General features: G+C 44.3%; 1 protein-coding gene across 2 annotated transcripts in view; it reads right to left on the bottom strand.

Moving 5' to 3' along the window:
* Positions 1-326: 326 nt before the first annotated feature.
* RPIA (ribose 5-phosphate isomerase A) overlaps positions 327-21,552 on the bottom strand; it is a 31,237-nt gene continuing 10,011 nt past the window's right edge. Inside the window, exons 3-9 of one of the 2 annotated variants that reach the window (XM_043603946.1) lie at positions 21,087-21,142; positions 13,763-13,822; positions 11,412-11,476; positions 9,907-9,975; positions 9,033-9,174; positions 6,727-6,826; positions 327-1,252 (exon numbers count right to left, since the gene is read on the bottom strand). In XM_043603946.1, the coding sequence (XP_043459881.1) occupies positions 1,155-1,252; positions 6,727-6,826; positions 9,033-9,174; positions 9,907-9,975; positions 11,412-11,476; positions 13,763-13,822; positions 21,087-21,142 (590 nt within the window). In that variant the 3' untranslated portion in view covers positions 327-1,154. The remainder of the gene's footprint in view (positions 1,253-6,726; positions 6,827-9,032; positions 9,175-9,906; positions 9,976-11,411; positions 11,477-13,762; positions 13,823-21,086; positions 21,143-21,552) is intronic. The other variant, XM_043603947.1, reaches the window with a different exon arrangement.

The raw sequence follows: 21,552 nt of genomic DNA, 5'->3' as shown, positions 1-21,552 counted from the left end.
GAGAATAAAGAGGGAATACGGGTAACCTGCTTAATGCTTGTCAGCTTCTATGACTAATGGTCTGACTAACAGAACGCTTGGGGATAATCTGCGACTTCTGTTCAGCTGAGTTATCTTCCATTAACAAAGAAAACAGCGTTCGACAAAGGTCTGTGGAATAAAGTTGACATCGAGCTCTCTCAGAAATACAGAACTATCAATCCGGTCTTTTTGGCTCAAGATTTCTCAAGTTAATCCCACCCCTTATCAAAAACCCAATGTACGCTGGGGAGCCAAACCGATCCCGATTTTACTTCAAAATGACTGCAAACAGTAAAGACAAAGAGTCAAAGTGGCACCACACTGTTTTATTTCAACCCTCAAACAGTCCGAGGAGATGACAGCTTCTGACGCCCCATGCAAGTAATAATAGAGGAAGAGAAACAATAACAAAAAGACAAGTACTTAAAAAAGTATTTCACATTTCACAGCAGTGCTTTGGCAGGACTGGCAAGTATTTCTGGCCAATTGCTTCCCACAACGGGGGTCTGAAGGAACCCCCAAGTCTTAGCAAAAGAACCACATTTTCTCCCTGACGGTTTACACTCTGAGTCACTCTACACCACACTGCTCCACTCGCCAGACTTCTGTAAACCTCACCTTAAAATATGTACCTAAGTATTGTACGTGATCACAACAAAAACTAAAGACAAGACAGCATGGTAGAAAAGTAAACTCTAATGTTTCCAGTAAGGCATCAGGGAATCACTGCTGGCTGGGCCCTTCATTTCACCAGGTTAAAGAAAAGTTTTGATTTACGTTTCTCAGCAAACTCAATATTCAGATGCTTAACCAGCAGGCTCAAGTTAAAAGTTTAAAAGACAGTTCCCTTTTTTTTTTTTTTTTTGGTAAATGTTTCATATAAAACATGAAATCAAGTTCTACTTTATTAAAAAAAACAGTATTTTTAATAGTAAAAATATATAGGTTTATATTTCTCTTTTTAAAAAGACATTAAATAACAATACTTCAGAAGACTGGATTTAACCCCCCAACCCCCACCCTGCCAGCTGTCTATCTGGCACAGAGACATTAAGGCAAAGGCTCCTGGAGAGGCATGTCCACCTCAGCTGTGGGCCGGGGGCTCAAGGTGAACACAGTTCGCTCCTGCACGGTCAACAGAAAGGCTTCTCCCTCATGTTCACGGAGCCGTCCTGCATCCCGAAGTAGACTCTCTCAGCCATGTTAATGAAAAGGCCTGTGTCCACCACGCCTGCAGGATGAAGGATGAAAATAAGCGTTAAGTTTCAGCTCCCCAAGGCATGAAGGGTCAAGGATAGTAGGGTCGGTAAGGGCAACCACCATTAGCAGCACTGGACAAATAACAGGTCTGAAGTCTTTCCTCCCAGAACAATGAAAGAGATTCTGATCATTTTTATTTCTTCTTACAATCCCTTTCTCCCCTGCCATCTTTGTCTACCCAAATGTGCCAACTTTTTACCTACCTCAGGGCCTCTGCTCATGCTATTCTGTTTGTGGAACTAGTCGTCTTTGAGCACTTCAAGGGAATGGTGCTTCTCTTGTCCTTCAGGCATCAGATGACAAGTCTTCTCTTCAGAGAGCCCCTCCATTGACTAAGTAACCTCCACTCCCACTTGTTATTTTTTTTAATTGCAGTATAGTTGACATATAATGCTAGGTTAGTTTCAGGTACACAATATAGTGACTCAACAATTCTGTACATTACACAATGCTCACCACGGTTAAGTGTAGTTTCCATCTGTCACCATATAAAGTTATTACAATATCATTGACTATATTTTCTACCCTGTATTTTTCATCCCTGTGCCTTCTTTATGTTATAACTGTTTAGACCTCTTAATCCCCTTCAGCTATTTTGCCTATTCCCCTATGCCTCGTCTCTGGCAACCATTGGTCTGTTTCTGTTTGTTTGTTTTCTGTTTGTTCATTTGTTTTATAGATCCTCCATGTAACTGAAATATGGTATTTGTATTTCTAGGACTGTTTCACTTCGTAGAATACCTCTAGGTTCATCCACATTGTTGCAAATGGCAAGATCGCTTTCTTTTTTATGGCTGAGTAACATTCTATTGCACATATACACCAAATCTTTATGCATTCATCTCTCAATGGACACTTAGGTTGCTCCCTATCTTGGCTACTGTAAATAATGCTGCAATAAACATGGGTGCATATATCTTTTCAAATTAGTGTTTTCATTTCCTTTGGATAAATACCCAGTAGTGGAATTACTGGATCATGTGATACTTCTATTTTTAACTTGAGGAAGCTCTATATTGTTTTCCATAACGGCTGCACCAATTCACATTCCTGCCAGTAGAGCATGAGGGTTCCCTTTTCTCCACATCCTCGCCAACATTTGTGTTTTTTTAACATCTGTTATTTCTTATCTTTTTGATTCTAGCCATCCTGACAGGAGTAAAGCGATACCTCTTTGTGGTTTTGATCTGCATTTCCATGATGATGAGTGATGCTGAGCATCTTTTCATGGTGATTGTTAGCCATCTGTGTGTCTTCTTTGGGAAAATGTCTATTCAGATCTTCTGCCCCGTTTTAATCAGAGTGCTAGTTTTTTGTGTTAAGTTGTAAGAGTTCTTTATATATTTTGGATATTAACTCCTTACTGGATACATCATTTGCAAATATGTTCTCCCATCAAGTAAGCTGCCTTTTCATTTTGCTGATGGTTTCTTTCACTGTGCAAAAGCTTTTCATTTTGATGTAGTCCCAATAGTTTATTTTTGCTTTTCTTTCCCTTGCCTGGGGAGAAAGATCCAGAAAAAAATGTTGCTAAAGCCAATGTCCAAGAGACTACTGCCTATGTTTTCTTTTAGGAGTTTCATGGCTTCAGGCCTCCTTAACCCACTTTGAGTTTATTTTTGTGTATGGTATAAGACAGTGATCCAGTTTCATTCTTTTGCATGTAGCCGCACGGTTTTCCCAACACCATTTACTGAAGACACGGTTTCTCCCATTGTATATTCTTGCCTCCTTTGTCGTAGGTTAATTGACCATAGACGCGTGGGTTTATTTCTAGACTTTCTATTCTGTTCCATTGATTGATGTGTCTATTTTTGTGGCAGTATCATACCATTTTGATTACTACAGCTTTGTAGTATATAGCTTAAAATCTGGAATATCTTCAGCCTTGTTCTTTCTCAACACTGCTTTGGCTATTTACACTCCCAGTTATTTTCGATCACACTATCGGCCTTAGAAGTCTCCCCCAGAGTTCAAGAAGACATTTGCAATGCATATATCCAACAAAAGACCCGCATCAAAATATGTAGACAGTTCTCCCAATCAATAAGACAGACAACCTAGTAGAAAAACGGGCAAAAGACTTAACGAGGTACGTTACAAAAGAAGCTATATAAAATGGTCAGTGGACATAAAAAATGATGCTCAAACTAATTAGTGAAAAGAGAACGCAAATATTCACCAGAATGAACATAATGAAATTTGACTAGAATGCAAAAACACTTCCACTCACTGACAGTGGGAGGAAATTGGCAAAATCATTTTGGAAACACCTGTTAGTACATCTTCTAAAGCTGAATGTATTCATACCTAACAATCTAGCAATTCTACTCCTAGGTATATATGCAATTGTTAGGCACACACATGGTCATCAAAAGACACGTATAAGAATGTTCACAGCAGCACTTTTTCTAATAGCCTAAACCCAGAAACACACGAATGCTCATCAAGAATAGAATCTCCAGACAAACACTTTTTTTCACACACAGAAATACGATGGAATACTATTCCGTGATGCGAATTAAATGTATGCAACATTTACCAAAAATATTTACATATATACATACATGCCACAATGAATAAAACTGTTCAACTATCAGGAAAATAAAGTTTGATGAACCAGTGTGTAGGGAAAATTGTTAGAAGGGTAAATTGGTGCAATCCATGGAGGGCAATTTGGCACCATCCGACAGGAAAAGATGGAGGGAAAGAAGGAAGGGACTTTTCACGGTTTACTCTTGTAACGTTGAACAATGTAAAATAAAACAAATTTTAAAATTAAAACTTCGCAAGAAATCCCCCAATACATAAAGAAACAAAATCATCTATCGGTGATGAAAAGCCATCAAGCAGAAGAAAAAGCTGCCGAAACCTAGAGGTCGCTGGCACGGCCCTGCACCAACCCGACTAAAGCCTCCCAAAGGAAGCAAAGAGGCCACGTAAGACCCAACAATTCTGCAATACGAGGTGACAGCTTCCTCCTGAGCCAAGAGAAAGTCAAACCAGGTTCAGAAAAGGCTTCGAAGAAAGAGTAGAGAGGAAGGACAGGAGTTGGTCTGATCTCAGAGCACCTTTGCTCGGGTTACTGACCATGCCCCAGTGGCAGAGAGGGCAGAGGTGGCTCACTGTGAGCACAGGGGCAAGAACCTGTGAGCTTTGGCCCTTCTATAGAGCTCTGTGCTCTGGGTGGAACCCAATGGAACAGCCAACAGAGCGAGTGAGTAGCCAAGCACCAGTCCAGCTGTCCTCTGAGTGTCCTCACACACGCGCGCGCGCGCGCACACACACACACACACACACACACACACACACACACACACACACGGGCAAGGGCAGGGCGGTAGGGGCAGACAGGGAAACCTGCCCTCTTCCCTTCCCTGGCTTTTAGTCCAGCAGTAACAGACCAGATGAGGAAAAGGGGAGAGAATGGGAGGAGGCAACAAGCCACATCGATGCTTCTGGTGGCATCGTACTGAATAATTTAACATCTAGCCTCTCTTTCCTCATTTTCTTTGGTTTAAGTTTCTACTAAGATTCTGAACTTCTCCAGGCTGTAGCTTCTACTTAATGAGGCAGAGGGCAAATATCGGAGAAACTTCCTCACGAACAACAGCTCCAGGTCTCAGTAAGCCAAGAAAGGTCTGAGCAGGAGCAACAGAGCTACCTAGTGGGCACTGCAAGAAATCCACCTGCAGGGGCACAATGCCCACACTAGTGAGCAGCTTCCTACACCGCCCCCTGGGTCTATCTGCATTATCATCAGGGGCAGACGCTCCCATTTTACTAACAGTGACTAGTGACCTCTACATCGTCTTTTCCTCTTGCTCTCTCGGCTCATTACTTCTTCCGTTAAATGAGAACACTAAGTGAGAATAAGCATAATTCAATTCATCTTTTGTGCTTAATAAATCTGCTTAAAGATAGTCAGTCTAAAACCACAGACTCCAGTAAGAATACTTAGCTCCTTATTACATGGCTTTTATTCACACCATTTTCATTCCCAAATAGCATGGATAACTTAAAATCTAGGATGTTTCATTAATGGTGACAATACTATCCTTTCTTCCTGGGGATTTATTCATTCAACAAACACTCCCTCCCTTATGTGCTAGGCACCATTTTAACTCATTTAATCCAACAATCCTATGAAGTAGGCAGTGATATTAGCTTCTTTTACAGAGGAAGAAATGAGTCACAGAGACGTTAACTAACTGCACAAAGGTCACACTGCCAGAGTGAGGCTGGGTTAGGAACCTGATCCAGGTAGCCCGCTCCTGGATCTAATCCTAGCCCCTACAATCTGCTAAACTCACCTTACCTGCCTCATTAGCCAGTTCTGGCCCAAAAATATGCTATGCCATGAAATATTCCCAGTCAGAATCTTAGTCTCTCAATACCGTATGATTGGTATTTCTCACATCTGCTTCCTCCATCTGATCCCCTCGCCCGGGCCTTCAATACTCCTCTGGCCTGGGGACATGACTACCTTCTACACTGCCCACCCAGCCTTACTTACCCGGGGCCCCAGATCCCTGCTACAAGCAGTAGAGGCTCTCCCACCCCAGTGTTCATGTCACAGATGCCCCTCCTCAACCTGGCACTTGAGGAAGTAAGGACTAAAGCTTCAGGGTCTAGAGGAAAACAACTCAGGGCTCCCCTCTTGGCACCGCGGCCCTTAGGCAAGTCGTTGAACCTTCCCTGATCCCTGTCCTCCTCTCTAACAATCTCAGCCAACTGGAGGGTTTGTAAACACTTCATGCAGTGTCTAGATTACACTACACTAAGGCAGAGGTCAAAAGCCACCTCTCTCCCTTGGAACTTTCCCACATTCTCCAAAGGAATCAACCCATGTGCACTCTAGACTCCTGGTATTTCTCCAGCAAATGTAGCACATTCTATCTTATCTGTAGGCATGGCTTCTACACAGCCACACACCGCTTTCCAAACCAGGTATACATGAACTTTCCTTGAGAAAGAGTCATATTCTAGAAATGGGAGCATTCCCTGTAACATGCAGCACAGCACCTGGCCTGTGGTATGTAATTAATGAGTATGGGTGAATGGTGTCATTTTTCCCCACTGCTTAAGAAGAGAGCCCACAACAAATCAGAGAGGCTACAGTTAAGCTTCTGGAAGGGAAGGCTCTATCCAGAGGGCAGGTGTGGTTATTTCAAGCCAACCCCCCTCTGACACTCCATCAGCTCCAGGCCTATCCCAGTTGGAATGGGTTGTGAAATGCACAACCAACAAAGCTGCTAGGTAATCAAGAACTGTTCCTGGGGGCAGCAAAGGTGTGAAGTCAGAAACTCCAAGCATGGTACAAAGGAAATTCTTTTCAACCAAGTCTTACAAAACCCCACACCATTCGTGCCTCCTATAGCCAGAGGTGGGGGACAGTCACGAAGTGCTTGGGTGTCTATGCTCGATAAACACCACTCATGTTACCTGGGATCATTTTGATAGCTGTGTTCACTTCACTCCATTTATGCACCCGATCAAACTTCCAATCCAGGATAAAATTTCCATTATCCGTCACGACGGGACCCTAGAAGGTAATTTTCCATATTTACCAAGGATATAGATATAGGTGGGCAGGTAAGTGAAGGTGATGCCCAAATACAAGTATCTTAATGAACCCGCTCCAACCAGTACCCCCACCTCATGCTTTCTAGAAGGCAGTGCCATGAAGAAGTAATGAGCAGGAGCTCTGGAATCAGAGCTGCAGAGGCATAGAGGAGGCTCAGAAGAGCCATCAACTTCTGTGAGCCTCAGATTCCTCAACTACAAAAAGGGGATAATGATACATACTTTATAAGGCAGCTTATGTATAAACCATATGGGCAAGCATTTACCGCAATGAGGGCTCACAGTAAGGGTTCAGTAATTCTCAACTATTGTTAGAATGAAAAACTACAGCAACAGACTATCAACAGGATGCAACATTCTCACCGCTTCACATTAAGCGCCGGGTAATGCAAAATAAGGCAGTGCTATCGTACCCATGGCTTCCCCAAGCAGGCGCTCCCACCAAAACAGGAAGCAGAAATGGGTTCTGGGGTCAAAAAAACCCAGGGGATGTTCTGCATAGAACTTGTTTGTGTGACTCGTCATGCATTTCTGTCCAGAGCCGCACATACGTAATCGTGGGGGGCTTAGCTGGCTTGTGTTCTGTATCTGGCCTCTGGATCAGAATTGGCCCTTCTGTTCCTGATGCCAAGAGGGATTTATAAGCCTCCCATGCCTCCTGAAGCCAGACCTGGCTGGTCCCCTGGTGGATCTGGGAGGGAAGAAGAGCAAACAAATGCCCAGGCTCCTAAGATTGTGAGATATGACAAGAGAAAAAAAACCCAGCTTGCTCAGGACTGCACTTAGACAAACTTAATGTGTAGATCACACATGGATGGTATTTCTATTGCCCTGGTGGCAACAGTTAGTTGAAGCCTCACCCGAGAGGAGGACGCTCTGCCCAGGACCCTCAATCGGGACTCCAACCGGGCTGTTCACTGTGCTTCCCCAGCCAGAAGGCTGCAAGTTGTGTGTACCCGATTTGATGTATTAACCCGTCTTTGTCCTTCTCTTCCTCTTTATGTTTACTATAATTACTTAATTCCATAAATTCCTTTTCCCTTATAATTAAATAAAACTTACCTCCATGAAAAGAGAAAGTGCGGCTACCATGAATTACTATTATTCAGAACAGGGGGTCATTCTAGTTACTTAATCTAAAATTCCTCCACAGCTTTGGGCACTAGAAGGCATTTGGGACCACAAATGTTGACAGAACCCTACAGTCACAGGCAAGGAAACCAGGCCTCCCTGTCGACGGGAGGAAGAGGGGTGGGAGTTCCGTGAGGAGCCCCCACAAAGGCAGGAGGCTGGGGCTCTTGTCTGGAGTGACGGCAGCCACGACAGAGGACCTCCAACAGTCTCCTCCAGGCTCTTCAGCTACAAAGGGAACCACGCTCAGAGCTCTGTACAACCACTAGAATTAGAGACTGATTTTTTTTTGGGGGGGGGGGGGGAACTGATTTTTAAAACATCACAAAAACACCAGGAAAAAAAAAAACACACCAATATAAAAATTCATCACAGAAGAGTCACAGAGGATTTGTTTTCTGTATCTTTCAAACTTGTTATACAGTTATGTCAATAATCACAGTTCATTTTTTGGGCTATCACTTTTGCTTGTTCGGTTATTTAAGTGTAAGAGAAAAAAAAAGTTCTATGTAGCCCACTCTAGAAGCTGAAGAGAAACATTTTGGACTAAGTTTCTGAAGCATATTCCTAGAGAGGAGTTCATATCCCCCAAGAAACTCAACTTCTTGTCACATTTAATAACAGAATGAAGCAAGAGGAGAAAAAGAAAATGACACTATGAAACCTAAAATACTTGCTGCCCGGTGTGGAGGGCTTCCCAAAGCCCATCTTTAGCCACTGTTAATCACGATGGTCCAGGCCGCAGGTACAAAGGTCAGATCACCTGAGGATCGTCAGACCCCAAAGGACAGACAGAAAGAATCACTCCCCGACTTGTACAGGGGATATGCACCGCATTAAATGTAGTCTTCTCTACACGAGTTTGAATATAGAAACTGGTAAAGCCAGTACTCTAAAAATAAACCAATAACCTGATTAAAAATAGATAAATAAAAGCTGACTACCCAGGCTAGGCACAGAGGTCCTAACAGAAGCAAAAAGGACCCCACACTGAGAGCCTGGAATGCCCTTGAGAAACCTCCCTGGCCACTTACTGCCTTGTTGACGGCCATCCGAAGTTCAATCACGCCCCCAAACTTCTGGGTCACAGCTCGGCTCACTGGGACATAGGCCATTGGGATGACCTCAATGGGGATTCCCTTGTGCCACTGATCCCCAAGGTTCTTTGAATCTTTTCTGAAAAGAAAGTCAAAAAGTACAATAAATATAAATAAGCTCAATGACACAGATAAAAACCAAATTCAGACACAATGAGAGGACAAGAGAGGTCAGCAGAGACAAGAACACAGGGCTTCAAATATATTAGCTATACTTTACTATTTAAGAAATGAGGTATTTGAAGTAAATATGACAAAAATGTTAAAAGTGGTTATGACTGGCTTGTGATTATTACACAGGTATTTATTACTTATATTCTTTCTACAGCTATAATATCTTATAAGTACATACAATTTTCTTGTTTATTAACATGCTCAGCATAAGCGCCTTCTATCAGATTCCTTGAAGGAGAATCTGAGAGCCTGGTCAAAGGCGATGCACAACACAAGTCACGTGTGAGCCCAGAGGAAGCAGGGCGTGCTGAGTCACTGCCCGTGGGCAGGGCCTGTCCTTCCTCTGAGGCTCCCTGCAAGGATCAAATGAGCAGTACGTGAGGACGTGCTCCTGTCACAAGAGTGACAAGCGGTTAAGCTGTTTCCCCCTCCTTCCAACGCACACGTAACACAGCAGTATCTACCTTCAGCGTGAAAACAAAACAAAATCCAAGACACGGCCCTAAGTCCTAGCCATCAAGTCTCAGAAAGTCACACAGTCCTTCGAGTTCTCTATTTGCTCCTCCATAAAATGGCGATGAGGCCTGGGGTCTGATCTACCTCCTCAGTGGACAGCTCAGAACACTGAACAATGTACCTGAAGTCGGCAATCACGATGAAGCGACTAGCATAGCCAGCCACAATTTTCTCCTGGGTCAGGCAGCCTCTGGGGATGGGAAGAGGCAAATGAACACAAGGTAGGACACAAACTCAATTTGAAAACTAATGTCAGATACAACAAACCCAAATCCACTTAATGAGAAACGTAATTTTCGATTCTTAAAGGAAGATCCCCAACTCCATCATGCTGTGCAACGAACTGAACTGTGTCCCCCTCAAATTTCATATATTGAAGCCCTAAATCCCGATGTGCACTTGGAAGATGGGGCCTCTAAGGAAGTAATTATGGTTAAATGTGGTCATAAAGGTGGGGCCCTGGGTCTGACAGGATTAGTGTCCTTGTAAGAGACACCAGAGAGCTCACTTGTTCTCTCTCCACCCCGTGAGGGCACTATGACAAGGCAGCCAACAACATGCCAGAGTCTCCGGAACTGTCGAAAGATGTCTGTTGTTGAAGCCACCCAGTCTATGGCATTTTGTTAAGGCAGCCCGAGCTAAGAAATGCACTATGAAAACACAAGCCTGTCGTCTGTGTCTGGGAGAAATGGTTCCCACTCAGGCCAGGCACAATCCCATCTAAGATGCATCTGTGCTCAGGGAAAAGTCATCTGAATCTGAGCATGGCATGAATGGAAGGGTCTATAACTTGAGAAGGACGAGCTTTGAACAACCTGTCTTGTCCACTATCTGCCATTTGGGAGTGATGAAGCAGAGAGAGCACGGTGAAATATTAAACATATTCTGTGTCACCCCACAGTCTGCTTGATTATGAGAACTGGCAGAACAGGCCTTCACCTTCCCTCCATTTCCTTCCCTCCAAACCAACACTGAAGAAACACCCAGGGGTGCCTGGGTGGCTCAGTCAGTTGAGCGTCTGACTTTGGCTAAGGTCATGATCTCAAGGTTGGTGGGTTCAAGACCCATGTTGGGCTCTCTGCTGTCACCACAGAGCCCACTTCAGATCCTCTGTCCCCCTCTCTGACCCTCCCCCACTAGTGCTCGCTCACACACTCTCTCAAAATAATCTTAAAAAAAAACAATACAAAACAAAAAAACACCCAAGAAATGCTTTCCAAATGAATGAATAAATATATAACCAAGCACTCACAGAGCTTAAGAGAAGCTTTAAAACAAAGATCACACACTCCCCTGCCCACAGACCTAATAATCTAGCCCCAACAATATATTTGGCTTAATTTGTACAGTTTTTAAAATCTGAATCAGCAGAAGAATGTAGATACAGAGAATCCATTAAGATGAATAACCTCACCAAAGAGGCCCAGGTTCCTAGTCACCAGACTGCTATTCACGACTAGAAATGCCAAGCCGGCTCTACAGCCAAAGGCCATCAACTTCCTAGTACGAAGACAAGCTGGCATACATTACGGTGGCAATTTGTTTATTCTGTCCTCCAATTCGCTTTGCTTTGCTAAGGATGAACTGGCAGATACTCTTCAGCAAGAAAGTCCCCACAACACTTACCCACCGCCCTTGATGAGATTGAGATCAGCATCTACCTCGTCAGCACCATCAATTGCGAGGTCGATCTGCATTGGGGGAAGGAAAGAAAGACAAAGAAACTAAAAGCCTTGGGAGGTGAGGCTCTGTGCAAAGCCTGGACATGGAATAGTTCATCCAATCTTTAGCAGCCCTATTAGCTACTTTTAGTTGTTCCCATTTAACCAGTCAAGAAACTGAGGCTCTGAGAGGTTAAGCTAGTCCACTAGGGTCACCAGGAAAACAACAGGAGGCCTGGAAACCACACTGGGTCCCGCTTTTACCCACGACATTTCACTCCCTTTTCTTATTGATGGGCTTCTCTGTGGATGAGCTAGAATTATTTGAGAGCACACAACCCCAACATGGGTGACATCACCCCCAAGTAGAAAAAAAGATACACAGTACATCTGTGGCATTAAAATTTCATGGGGGGGGGGGGGGCTCAGTCGGTTAAGCATCCAACTTTGACTCAGGTCATGATCCTGGGGTTCATGGGTTCGAGCCCCCATGTTGGGCTCTGTGCTGACAGCTCATAGCCTGGAGCCTGCTTCGGATTGTGTTTCCCTCTCTGTGCCCCTCCCCTGGCTCGCACTCTCTCTCTCAAAAATAAATAAAACATCTTTAAAGAAACTTAAAACTTCACTGGAGGGGGGCAACAGAAAAAAGGCTGAGAAACGCTGACTCAGAAGTCTCCATACTAGTGTGGCAAAAAGAAAGACAGTTTCAAGCAGACACAGAAAACCAATGTATAGTTATAAAGCTGACACACGTTGGACATGATCCGCAACTGGACACTACCTGAGGCACCCCCACTGTAACCCCCCCAAAGCACCTGTCAGGGCTTGTCCACTGCCACCATTAGGAAATTCCACCACCAAACCCAAGAGCAGTCAGGGGCAAAATGGGTTCATTTATCTTTTGAAATGTAAAATCAAGGAAGCTATGTACTTCTCTTCACTACTGACCTCTGCACGAACAAGGTGGGAGTGTTAAGCATGGTTATTTAAAAGACCAGTACAAAAAACCCTCAGGGTACAAATCAGTTCAAGTTGCTTGGCCTGACACAGGCGGCGAGCGTACAGAGCTTCAGCGGCACGGTGCTTCCACCCTTTCACAGATCCTGCCCTTGGTCTGAAGAGACAGCCTGCTCCACTTCTCCCTGCCCCTCGCGGATCCGAGGGCCAGGCCACGCCAGGGCGACTCTCTGGGGCCTGGAAGGCCGCAGCCTTCTTTGCAGGAGCCGCAGGCCCGCCTTCGGCCCACACCGCTCTCCTCACAGTGTGGAACACAAATTCACACGGTGCCCCGCTCTGCCCACAGAAATCCCCCAACAAGCCCTTCCCATGGTTCCTACTAAGCCCTCAGAGGCCCACAGGTACCAGGACGACACAGGTTAGTAGACCATCGAGTCCCACTCTGCAGTTTGGTTTGCGAGCTGCCATAACCCCTCCCCACTCCAACCGCTTCCACTGTGCGCCAACGTATTCTACTCACTCAGTCCCTGCCACCCCAGCCAGCCTGGGCACCGTCCACGTATGCCACGGGCCGGCCTGGAGTTGCTCCCGTGGCTCCCATCTACTCCTCTCCGGAACGCCGTCTCCTGCCCTGGCCCCCTCGCCTTCAAGCTCTGCTCAAACTTTACCTCTCCCCACAAAACCCTTCTAAGGAGCACTGCTCCAGAGCCAGAAGCATCCGAATTCACATTCAAGCTCTCTACCAGTTACAAAAGGCGTGGCTCTGGCAAATGGCTTGTCCTCTCTGTGTCTTTTTCACATCCGTAAAATGGGATAATGATGGTATGCACCCTCAAGACTACTGGAGGTTAAGTAGTTTAATATCGGCATAGCGCTTAGCACCATACCTGGCGCACAGGCAGGGCTCAGTAAATGCTAACTGTGAGTATGCTGCTCACTCTCATCAACTCAGCCTCTGTGTTTAACCACCTTTGCTGTAACATAACACCTAACTGTAATCTGTTTTCAAATGTCCATGGCTGCCTCAGAAGATTACTTCTTATCTCCACTTAGTGGTAAGCTCCATGGGCTCTTACACTTCTGTACCAGGACCACAGGAAGCCCTGGATCCACCCAGGGTTTGTCCAGTCCCCCCTCACCACACTCATACTGAGCCCTCAGGGTTAACCACAGGGAATGTACTGGAAAATAACAACCTCTCCTCTAGTGACCTCAGCCAGATTTAACATTCAAATTCCCAGGAGAAAATCTAGCATGACTCACTGACCTTTCTCCAAGACTCAACAAGATATCGAGTCGATGAACAAGGGACAGCCTTAAAAAAGGAGACCGAAAGACAAAGCAGCCCAACTCTCTTACCTCTGGGTGTCGGTCCAGGTCACTGAGAGTTAAGCCATACTGCAAGATGAGCTGACGGGCCTACAGAGGACAAGAAAAAGCACCCACAATCATTTACTCTGAGCACGTGGCAGATTCTCAGCATTCTTTTGGATTTAAGTGTCAGACACGGAGTCCCAACCAAGGCTCTCTCCCAAACCCAACTGTGCCCACTAAGAGTAGGAGACACAGCTTTATGAATGGCAAAACTAAGTTAATTCATCCCGGGAGCCAGAAGAAGGCAAACAGCATACAGTGAAGATCGCCAGTGCCAGGCTAAGAGTTCCTCCTCCATGATCTGCTATTTAAGACAATGCCATGGGGGCACCCGGTGGCTGGGTTGGTCGAGCATCCAACTCTTGATTTCGGCTCAGGTCATGATCCCAGTGTCATGGGATCAAGCCCCGCATGTGGCTCCACGCTGAGTGTGGACACTGCTAAGATTCTCCCTCTCTCTCCTTCCCTCCCACCCTCTCTCTCTCTCTCTCCACCCCTCCACCCCCTACCCCACTCACACTCTAAAACATAAAGAAGTTTAAAAAAAGACAATGCCATGGACTCCTAAAGCTTATGGTAATACAGTATTAAAAAAAACAAAACAAAAAAAAACTTCCTAAAAAAGGAACTGAATGGATAGAGTGATTTCCAGGCTATAATGTTGAATAAAAATAAGCAAAAGGGGTGTCTGGGCATCTCAGTCAGTTAAGCATTTGACTCTTGATTTCAGCTCAGGTCATGATCTCACACAGTTACTGCGATCAAGCCCCATGTCAGTCTCTGCGCTCACAGCTCAGAGCCCGCTTGGGATTCTCTCTCTCTGCTCCGCACCCACTTGCATGCACATGTGTGTCTGCTCTCTCTCAAAATAAATAAACTTAAAAAAAATGTTTAAAACTAAAAAATAAGCCAAAGAATATATGCACTCCGCAGAGTGCATTAAAGGCAGGATGACCAGAATGGCTAAGTGAAGAGCTCAGCAAATGGAGAACACCACACTGGGAAAGACCTGGGATTTACTTTATAGACGTGCCTCATAATAACCTTTCAAAGAGGCTGACCAAAAACAAGAGAGCAGTGATTACTGCTACCACATGGCCCTGAGTGGGATTTATAGCTGGAATAAATACACCTTGAATCTTCAAGTATGACCACCCAAATCCAAGTGATAAGGATCTGTATTCATGTCATTGCTTACCATAAGCAGAGGGACCAAAGGATAAAAAAAACTTTCTCCTAAAGGCATGTCTTGAAAATATTTTGTTTAAAATGAAAAGCACCTGAGATTAAGAATCAGAAGGTCTCAACTCTAATCTTAAATGAACCAGCCACATGACCCTTGACAAGTTTTCTTGGGATGGATGAAATGACCAATGTCAATCTTCAAATCCAAAATCCCAAGAGTCAAACCAAAAAGATCCTGGAATTTGCAATATATGGGTCTTGTTGGGATCCTAATCAAACAAACTATAAAAAAATATTTTTAAACGATAAGACAAATAAGGGGAAACTTAAACCCTGAACCCATGGTTCATGGGATCGAGCCCTACACTGGGCTCTATGCGGACAGCATGGAGCCTGCTTAGGATTGTTTCTTTCCCTTTCTCTCTGCCCCTGTTCTGCCTGCACGCACACATACAACTCTCTCTCTCAAAAATAAACTTAAAAAAAATAGCCAAGGTAGAGGAGAATGGGGTACAGATAAAAAAAAAAATGGCCATGAATTGGTGATTACTAAAATTGGGTGATGGGCACATGAAGGTTCATTATGTGGTTCTTTATCCTTTTTGAGGTATGAAAATTTCCATATAAAAAGCTAAAATAAAACACTGACTGAAAGTAGCAAATTCAAAACAAAAATAACTCCATGATTCTGGGGAGCCTGGGTGGCTCAGTCGGTTAAATGTCTGACTCTTAATTTCAGCCCTGGTCAATCTCGCGGTTTGTGAGTTTGAGCCCAGCATCGATTCTTGGGATTCTTTCTCTCTCTCCCCTTCTCTGCCCCTCCCCTGATCTCTCTTGCTCTGTCTCTCAAAATAAATACATAATGAAGGGAGAAAACAATAAACATGGTATTGCAGAATTATTTCTCAGTTCCTAGATTTCTCCAAAAGTAGCGCTGAGAAACCATCCTAATTCCAGACCCTGAAGCTGTAAGAACAATGGGAAAATCTGGAAGGTAGCCTCTAAGATGACCATCCCACCACTTGGTCTTCATGCCTTTGGATAATAATCCCTGCCCACAGAGTCCCAGGGTTGGTCTGCGGGACCAATGGCACATAGCAGAAGCGATGCAGATACTTCTGAGATTGGTTTATAAAGAATGCCGGGGAGTAGGTAAGGGTGGCATGCTCTAGCAAGATCTCTCCCTCCTCCCTCCGCCCCCTCTCTTATCACACAGCAAGGGAAAAGGTTGCCATGTCCTGGAGACACTAACAGAGCCTCTCCCAAACAGCCTGTGAAGAATGAAGGCCTGCAACACCCACATGACTGAGCCTGGAACACAGCTGAGTCTTGAGATGACCGCAGCCCTGGCCAACAGCTTAACTGTAACCTCATGAGAGACCGAAGCCAGAACCGCCTAGCTAAACCACTGCGGATTCCTGACCCTTGGCAACTATGAGATAATAAATGTTTGCTGTTAAGTTGTTAAATTTGGGAGTAATTGGTTCCATAGCAACAGATATTGAATACAGATGGTGTCAGAAAAATGATACAAACTGCACAGAGTTCAATGTGATAGTCTACCATGCAAATAAAACTGTGTGATGTACTATGATTTCCTATTAATCTTATGTACTTTAGAAATACTAAACTGCATTCAGATATATAACATAAAAAAACTGGGTATCAGGAAACTGGTCTACACTGGACAATGTAAATGTTCCATAAGGATGTCTTCTTTGTCCATCTAAATTATAATCAGAGTACGAGAGAGCACATTTTACATATTCTTGCCACCCTACAGCAGTTAGCATCATTTGAGCCAATAGTTGGGTAAATAAGCAATCATTCTGAGTTCATTCTAGGAATTACCTAGTGCAAACCGCTGTTTTAAGAAAGAAATGGATGCCCAGAGAGGTCACAGTGGTAAGTTAAGGACAGAGTGAAGACCAGAAATAGTCTCCTGCCTTCCTCTCTTACCTAGGGACTAAGAAGGGAATCAGAAGGAAAGGAAAACAGAGAGAATGGTAAAAGAACAAGAAGCAGAGAGGACAGGCCCATTTATAAATGGAATTGAAGTCATCTTATATAATAACATGCTATTAACGATAACAATTTTAAAAGGAGTTCTTCGAGGTCTTGGCATTCCTCCTCTACCTTCTCCCAAACTCCCGCCCCACGTGACCAACTCAAATGTCATCCTTCCCGGGAAGCCCTCCCCAATTCCCCGGGCAAGGAGTAGGCTCTCCTTCCTCTAAAAGGCACATTATCTCTACTTCTCTACCATTTAATTATAAATAATGACCCACGTAAATGTAGCATTAATTCATCCAACAAACACGTACAGAGTGCCTAAAAGCCAGGCACCACACTGGGCACTGGAGATGATGATTAACACCTCCCATGCATAGGAGCCTCACATCCCTATGATAACCCGCATATCCTCAGTGATCACCATGTCCAACTGAATTCTGTCTCCCCACCACCACCAGCAGCCACCCATCCCAGTTCCCATCCAAAGTCCAGCACGTGATGATGCCTAGGGGCATGGGTACCCCAGTGTTTATAGCAGCGCTCTCAATAGCTAAATTATGGAAAGAGCCTAAATGTCCATCAACTGATGAATGGATAAAGAAGATGTGGTTTATATATACGATGGAATACTACTTGGCAATGAGAAAGAATGAAATCATGTCATTTGCAGCAACGTGGATGGAACTGGAGGGTATTATGCTGAGTGAAATAAGTCAGTCAGAGAAGGACAGATATCACTGTTTTCCCTCATACGTGGATCTTGAGAAACTTAACAGAAGGGCATGAGGGAGGGGACGGGGAAAAGATAGTTACAAACAGAGAGGGAGGGAGGCAAACCACAAGAGACTCTTAAATACAGAGAACAAACTGAGGGTGGATGGTGGGGTAGGGGAGAGGGGAAAATGGGTGATGGGCATTGAGGAGGACATCTGTTGGAATATGCAGTGGGTGTTGTAGGTAAGCCAATTTGACAATAAATTATATTCATAAAAAATAAATAAATAATAAATAAACAAATAGTCCAGCACATGAAAGGAGCCCCATGAGAAACTGTATGGCTGGGAGGCCCCGCCTCAACTTCTGCAAGCCCTGGGACCCTCATCTTCCCAGACAATAAGCAATAATACAAGGACAGGATCTGCCCTAGCTTTATTTTTATTTATTTTTTCAATATATGAAATTTATTGTCAAATTGGTTTCCATACAACACCCAGTGCTCATCCCAAAAGGTGCCCTCCTCAATACCCATCACCCACCCTCCCCTCCCTCCTACCCCCCAACAACCCTCAGTTTGTTCTCAGTTTTTAAGAGTCTCTTATGCTTTGGCTCTCTTCCACTCTAACCTTTTTTTTTTTTTTTCCCTTCCCCTCCCCCATGGGTTTCTGTTAAGTTTCTCAGGATCCACATAAGAGTGAAACCATATGGTATCTGTCTTTCTCTGTATGGCTTATTTCACTTAGCATAACACTCTCCAGTTCCATCCATGTTGCTACAAAGGGCCATATTTCATTCTTTCTCATTGCCACGTAGTACTCCATTGTGTATATAAACCACAATTTCTTTATCCATTCATCAGTTGATGGACATTTAGGCTCTTTCCATAATTTGGCTATTGTTGAGAGTGCTGCTATGAACATTGGGGTACAAGTGCCCCTATGCATCAGTACTCCTGTATCCCTTGTGAATTCCTAGCAGTGCTATCGCTGGGTCATAGGGTAGGTCTATTTTTAATTTTTTGAGAACCTCCACACTGTTTTCCAGAGTGGCTGCACCAATTTGCATTCCCACCAACAGTGCAAGAGAGTTCCCGTTTCTCCACATCCTCTCCAGCATCTATAATCTCCTGATTTGTTCGTTTTGGCCACTCTGACTGGCGTGAGGTGATATCTGAGTGTGGTTTTGATTTGTATTTCCCTGATAAGGAGCGACGTTGAACATCTTTTCATGTGCCTGTTGGCCATAAACGGTCCGTACCCCTGTCCACAACATGGAGAACTCTGTACACTGACCTCAAGAACCATAGGGGTAGGACCTGCTCCCATCTGCAAGTCCTACACTCTCCCTTCTCCCATCTTTGACTGAACTCCACACGGGTCCCCTGTGAGTGTGGCCCTGCATACACAGGGAAATCAGAGTCACAGACAACACGAGCTTCCCACACTCATAACATGAGTTATGGGATGAACTGCGTTCCCCTGAAAAAAAAACAAAAACAAAAAAAACAAAAAAAAACCAGGTTGGAGTCCTAACCCCCAGTACTTCAGATTGTGACCTTATTCGGACATAGGGTCTTCACAGATGTAATCAGGTTAAAACAAAGTCATTAGGCTGAGCCTGGGTGGCACAGTCAGTCAAACGTCCGACTTTGGCTCGGGTCATGATCTCATAGCTCGTGGGTTCGAGCCCGGCATCGGGATCCATGCTGACAGCTCAGAACCCGGAGCCTTTTTCAAATTCTGTGTCTCCCTCTCTCTCTCCCCCTCTTCCCCACCCCTCTCAAAAATAAATAAACTTTTTTTTTTTTTAAAGAAGGGTTACAAAAGACAAAACTAAAAAGATAATAGGACAAAACAGGCCACGAGCACCAAGAATAAGACAAACATCCTAGAAAGAAAAAACACAGAAAACAGAGGCAAGAAAATTAAAGGAATGATAGAAAAAAAAAACTCCCCCAAATTAAAGAGTAGGAGTTTGCAGAATGAAATGTCCCAGCAAGTGCCCAGAAGAATAGATAAAAACGAACCCCACACTAAGACACAGTATGGTGAAGTGTCAGAACACCGGACACAAGGAAAAGGTACTATCAGGGTATAAGGGTTCAGAGAGTGTAAAAAACCGGTTTCATACAAAGTATCAAGAATCAGAATGGCATCAAACTCCTTTCTCAACAAATGGAAAATGACACAATAGAGAAATGCCTTCAAACTTCCTCAGAAAAGATCTAGTATATAATTCTCTAAGTCAAATAACCAACTTCAAGAAAGGCTAGAATAAAGACATTTTCAGGGGCCCCCGGGTTGAGCATCCCATCCCTCTCTCGATTTCAGCTCAGATCACCGTCCCAGGGTCATAGGATTAAGCCCCGCATCTGGCTCCGTGCTGTGTGCGGAGCCTGCTTAATATCCTCTGTCTCTCTCTCTCTAAAAAAGTAAAATAAAAATTAAAACAACAAAAATTTTTAAAGACATTTTCAGACATCCAAAGTTGTCAACAACTTGGCATCCCACACACTTAGACAGCTTCCTAAAGGATGTACTTCACCAAAACTGAAGGAAACAAGAGGTGGAGCAGAGGGAGAAATGAGGAGAAACAGGACCAAGAAACAGGGCGATCCAAAAGGGGAGAAGAGAAGGAAGGTTCCTGACTGCAAAGCTATGTAACACGTCACCAACCCCGAAGACTCAGAGACTCGGCCAAGACGAGACGGATGGAGCGGAATACCCAGAAAGAAGTGAGATCTTCCCATCTGGGTAAGAGCTTGGGCCCGAATTAGTAAAGTGTACACAGATAACCAAGCAAATGAAAAAAGCAAAGGCAACATTTACTTCACTTGCAGGAAAACAAAGTAGCAAGGAGGTTAAGGAGGAATAATCACAGCACAGGACACAGTTCAGCTGTAGTTTGGACAATCACAACTCTGGAAACACTGAGTAATGCGGCACCAAAATGTAACTGTACTGGAGGATTAGGAGAGAAAGCTGCCTGTGAACTGGGGAGCAAGGAGGTAAAAAAACCCAGCAAACACCCACTTCCATTCATCCATTCCGTGGAGAATTATTACACAAAGTTGAAAAAAAATTTAAATAGCAAGAAAAGCATGTCGTTTCCAGATACTAGAGCAAATACCCAACCAGCTAAGAGTTTTAAAACTCTGCATATACTACGCCGTGCTGCCACAGGATACACTCAAATATTCAGAGTGAGTACGTGAATGCGTCTAAGGCCACACTTCTAAGGAGCAATCCTCAGAAAATAAACTCCTCTCCTGCTCCTGGCTCCCCCACCTATACAGCAACCCTGGTACACAACCCAAAGCCACACCTCCATGTCCTCGGGACCCACAAGATTCAGCAGCCAAGTGCCAAGATGCAGAATGGAAAGCAGGACATACCTGAAAGGAGGTGGGAATGCAGACAAGGTTCAGATTCTCTTGTTTCACTCTTTCAGCTGTGGAGACAAAAGCCATGTTGGTGGTTTTTCACGCTCCTCACTTTATTTTTCTTGTCAGGTGCACATCTGCTCAGATCCAACAGAAAAGGAAAGGTCTATTCCCCCACTGACAGCCGCCTTTCATTCTGTGTTCCCAGCCTTGGTGAGAAAGTTTGTGAACACACATCGCACACACAAGACAGGGACAGGAGTAAATACTAACTACGAATAGAGCCATGTCAGGTGTTTACTACTACTACGTACCTGGCAATATTCAAAGACTTTTGTACATGTGAACTCTTTTCATCCTAACAACCCAAAGGTAAGCTGCAATTATTATTCCCACTTTACAGATGAAGAAACGGAGGCACAGATAGGTAAAGTCACTGGGTAGTTTTATCACTAACAGGTGGCAGAGCTGATATCCC

Source organism: Prionailurus bengalensis, chromosome A3, assembly GCF_016509475.1.
Source record: "Prionailurus bengalensis isolate Pbe53 chromosome A3, Fcat_Pben_1.1_paternal_pri, whole genome shotgun sequence".
NCBI classification, from domain to species: Eukaryota; Metazoa; Chordata; class Mammalia; order Carnivora; family Felidae; genus Prionailurus; species Prionailurus bengalensis.
Note: the sequence above shows the minus strand (reverse complement) of the source record. Positions and strands in the feature narration are given on the sequence as shown.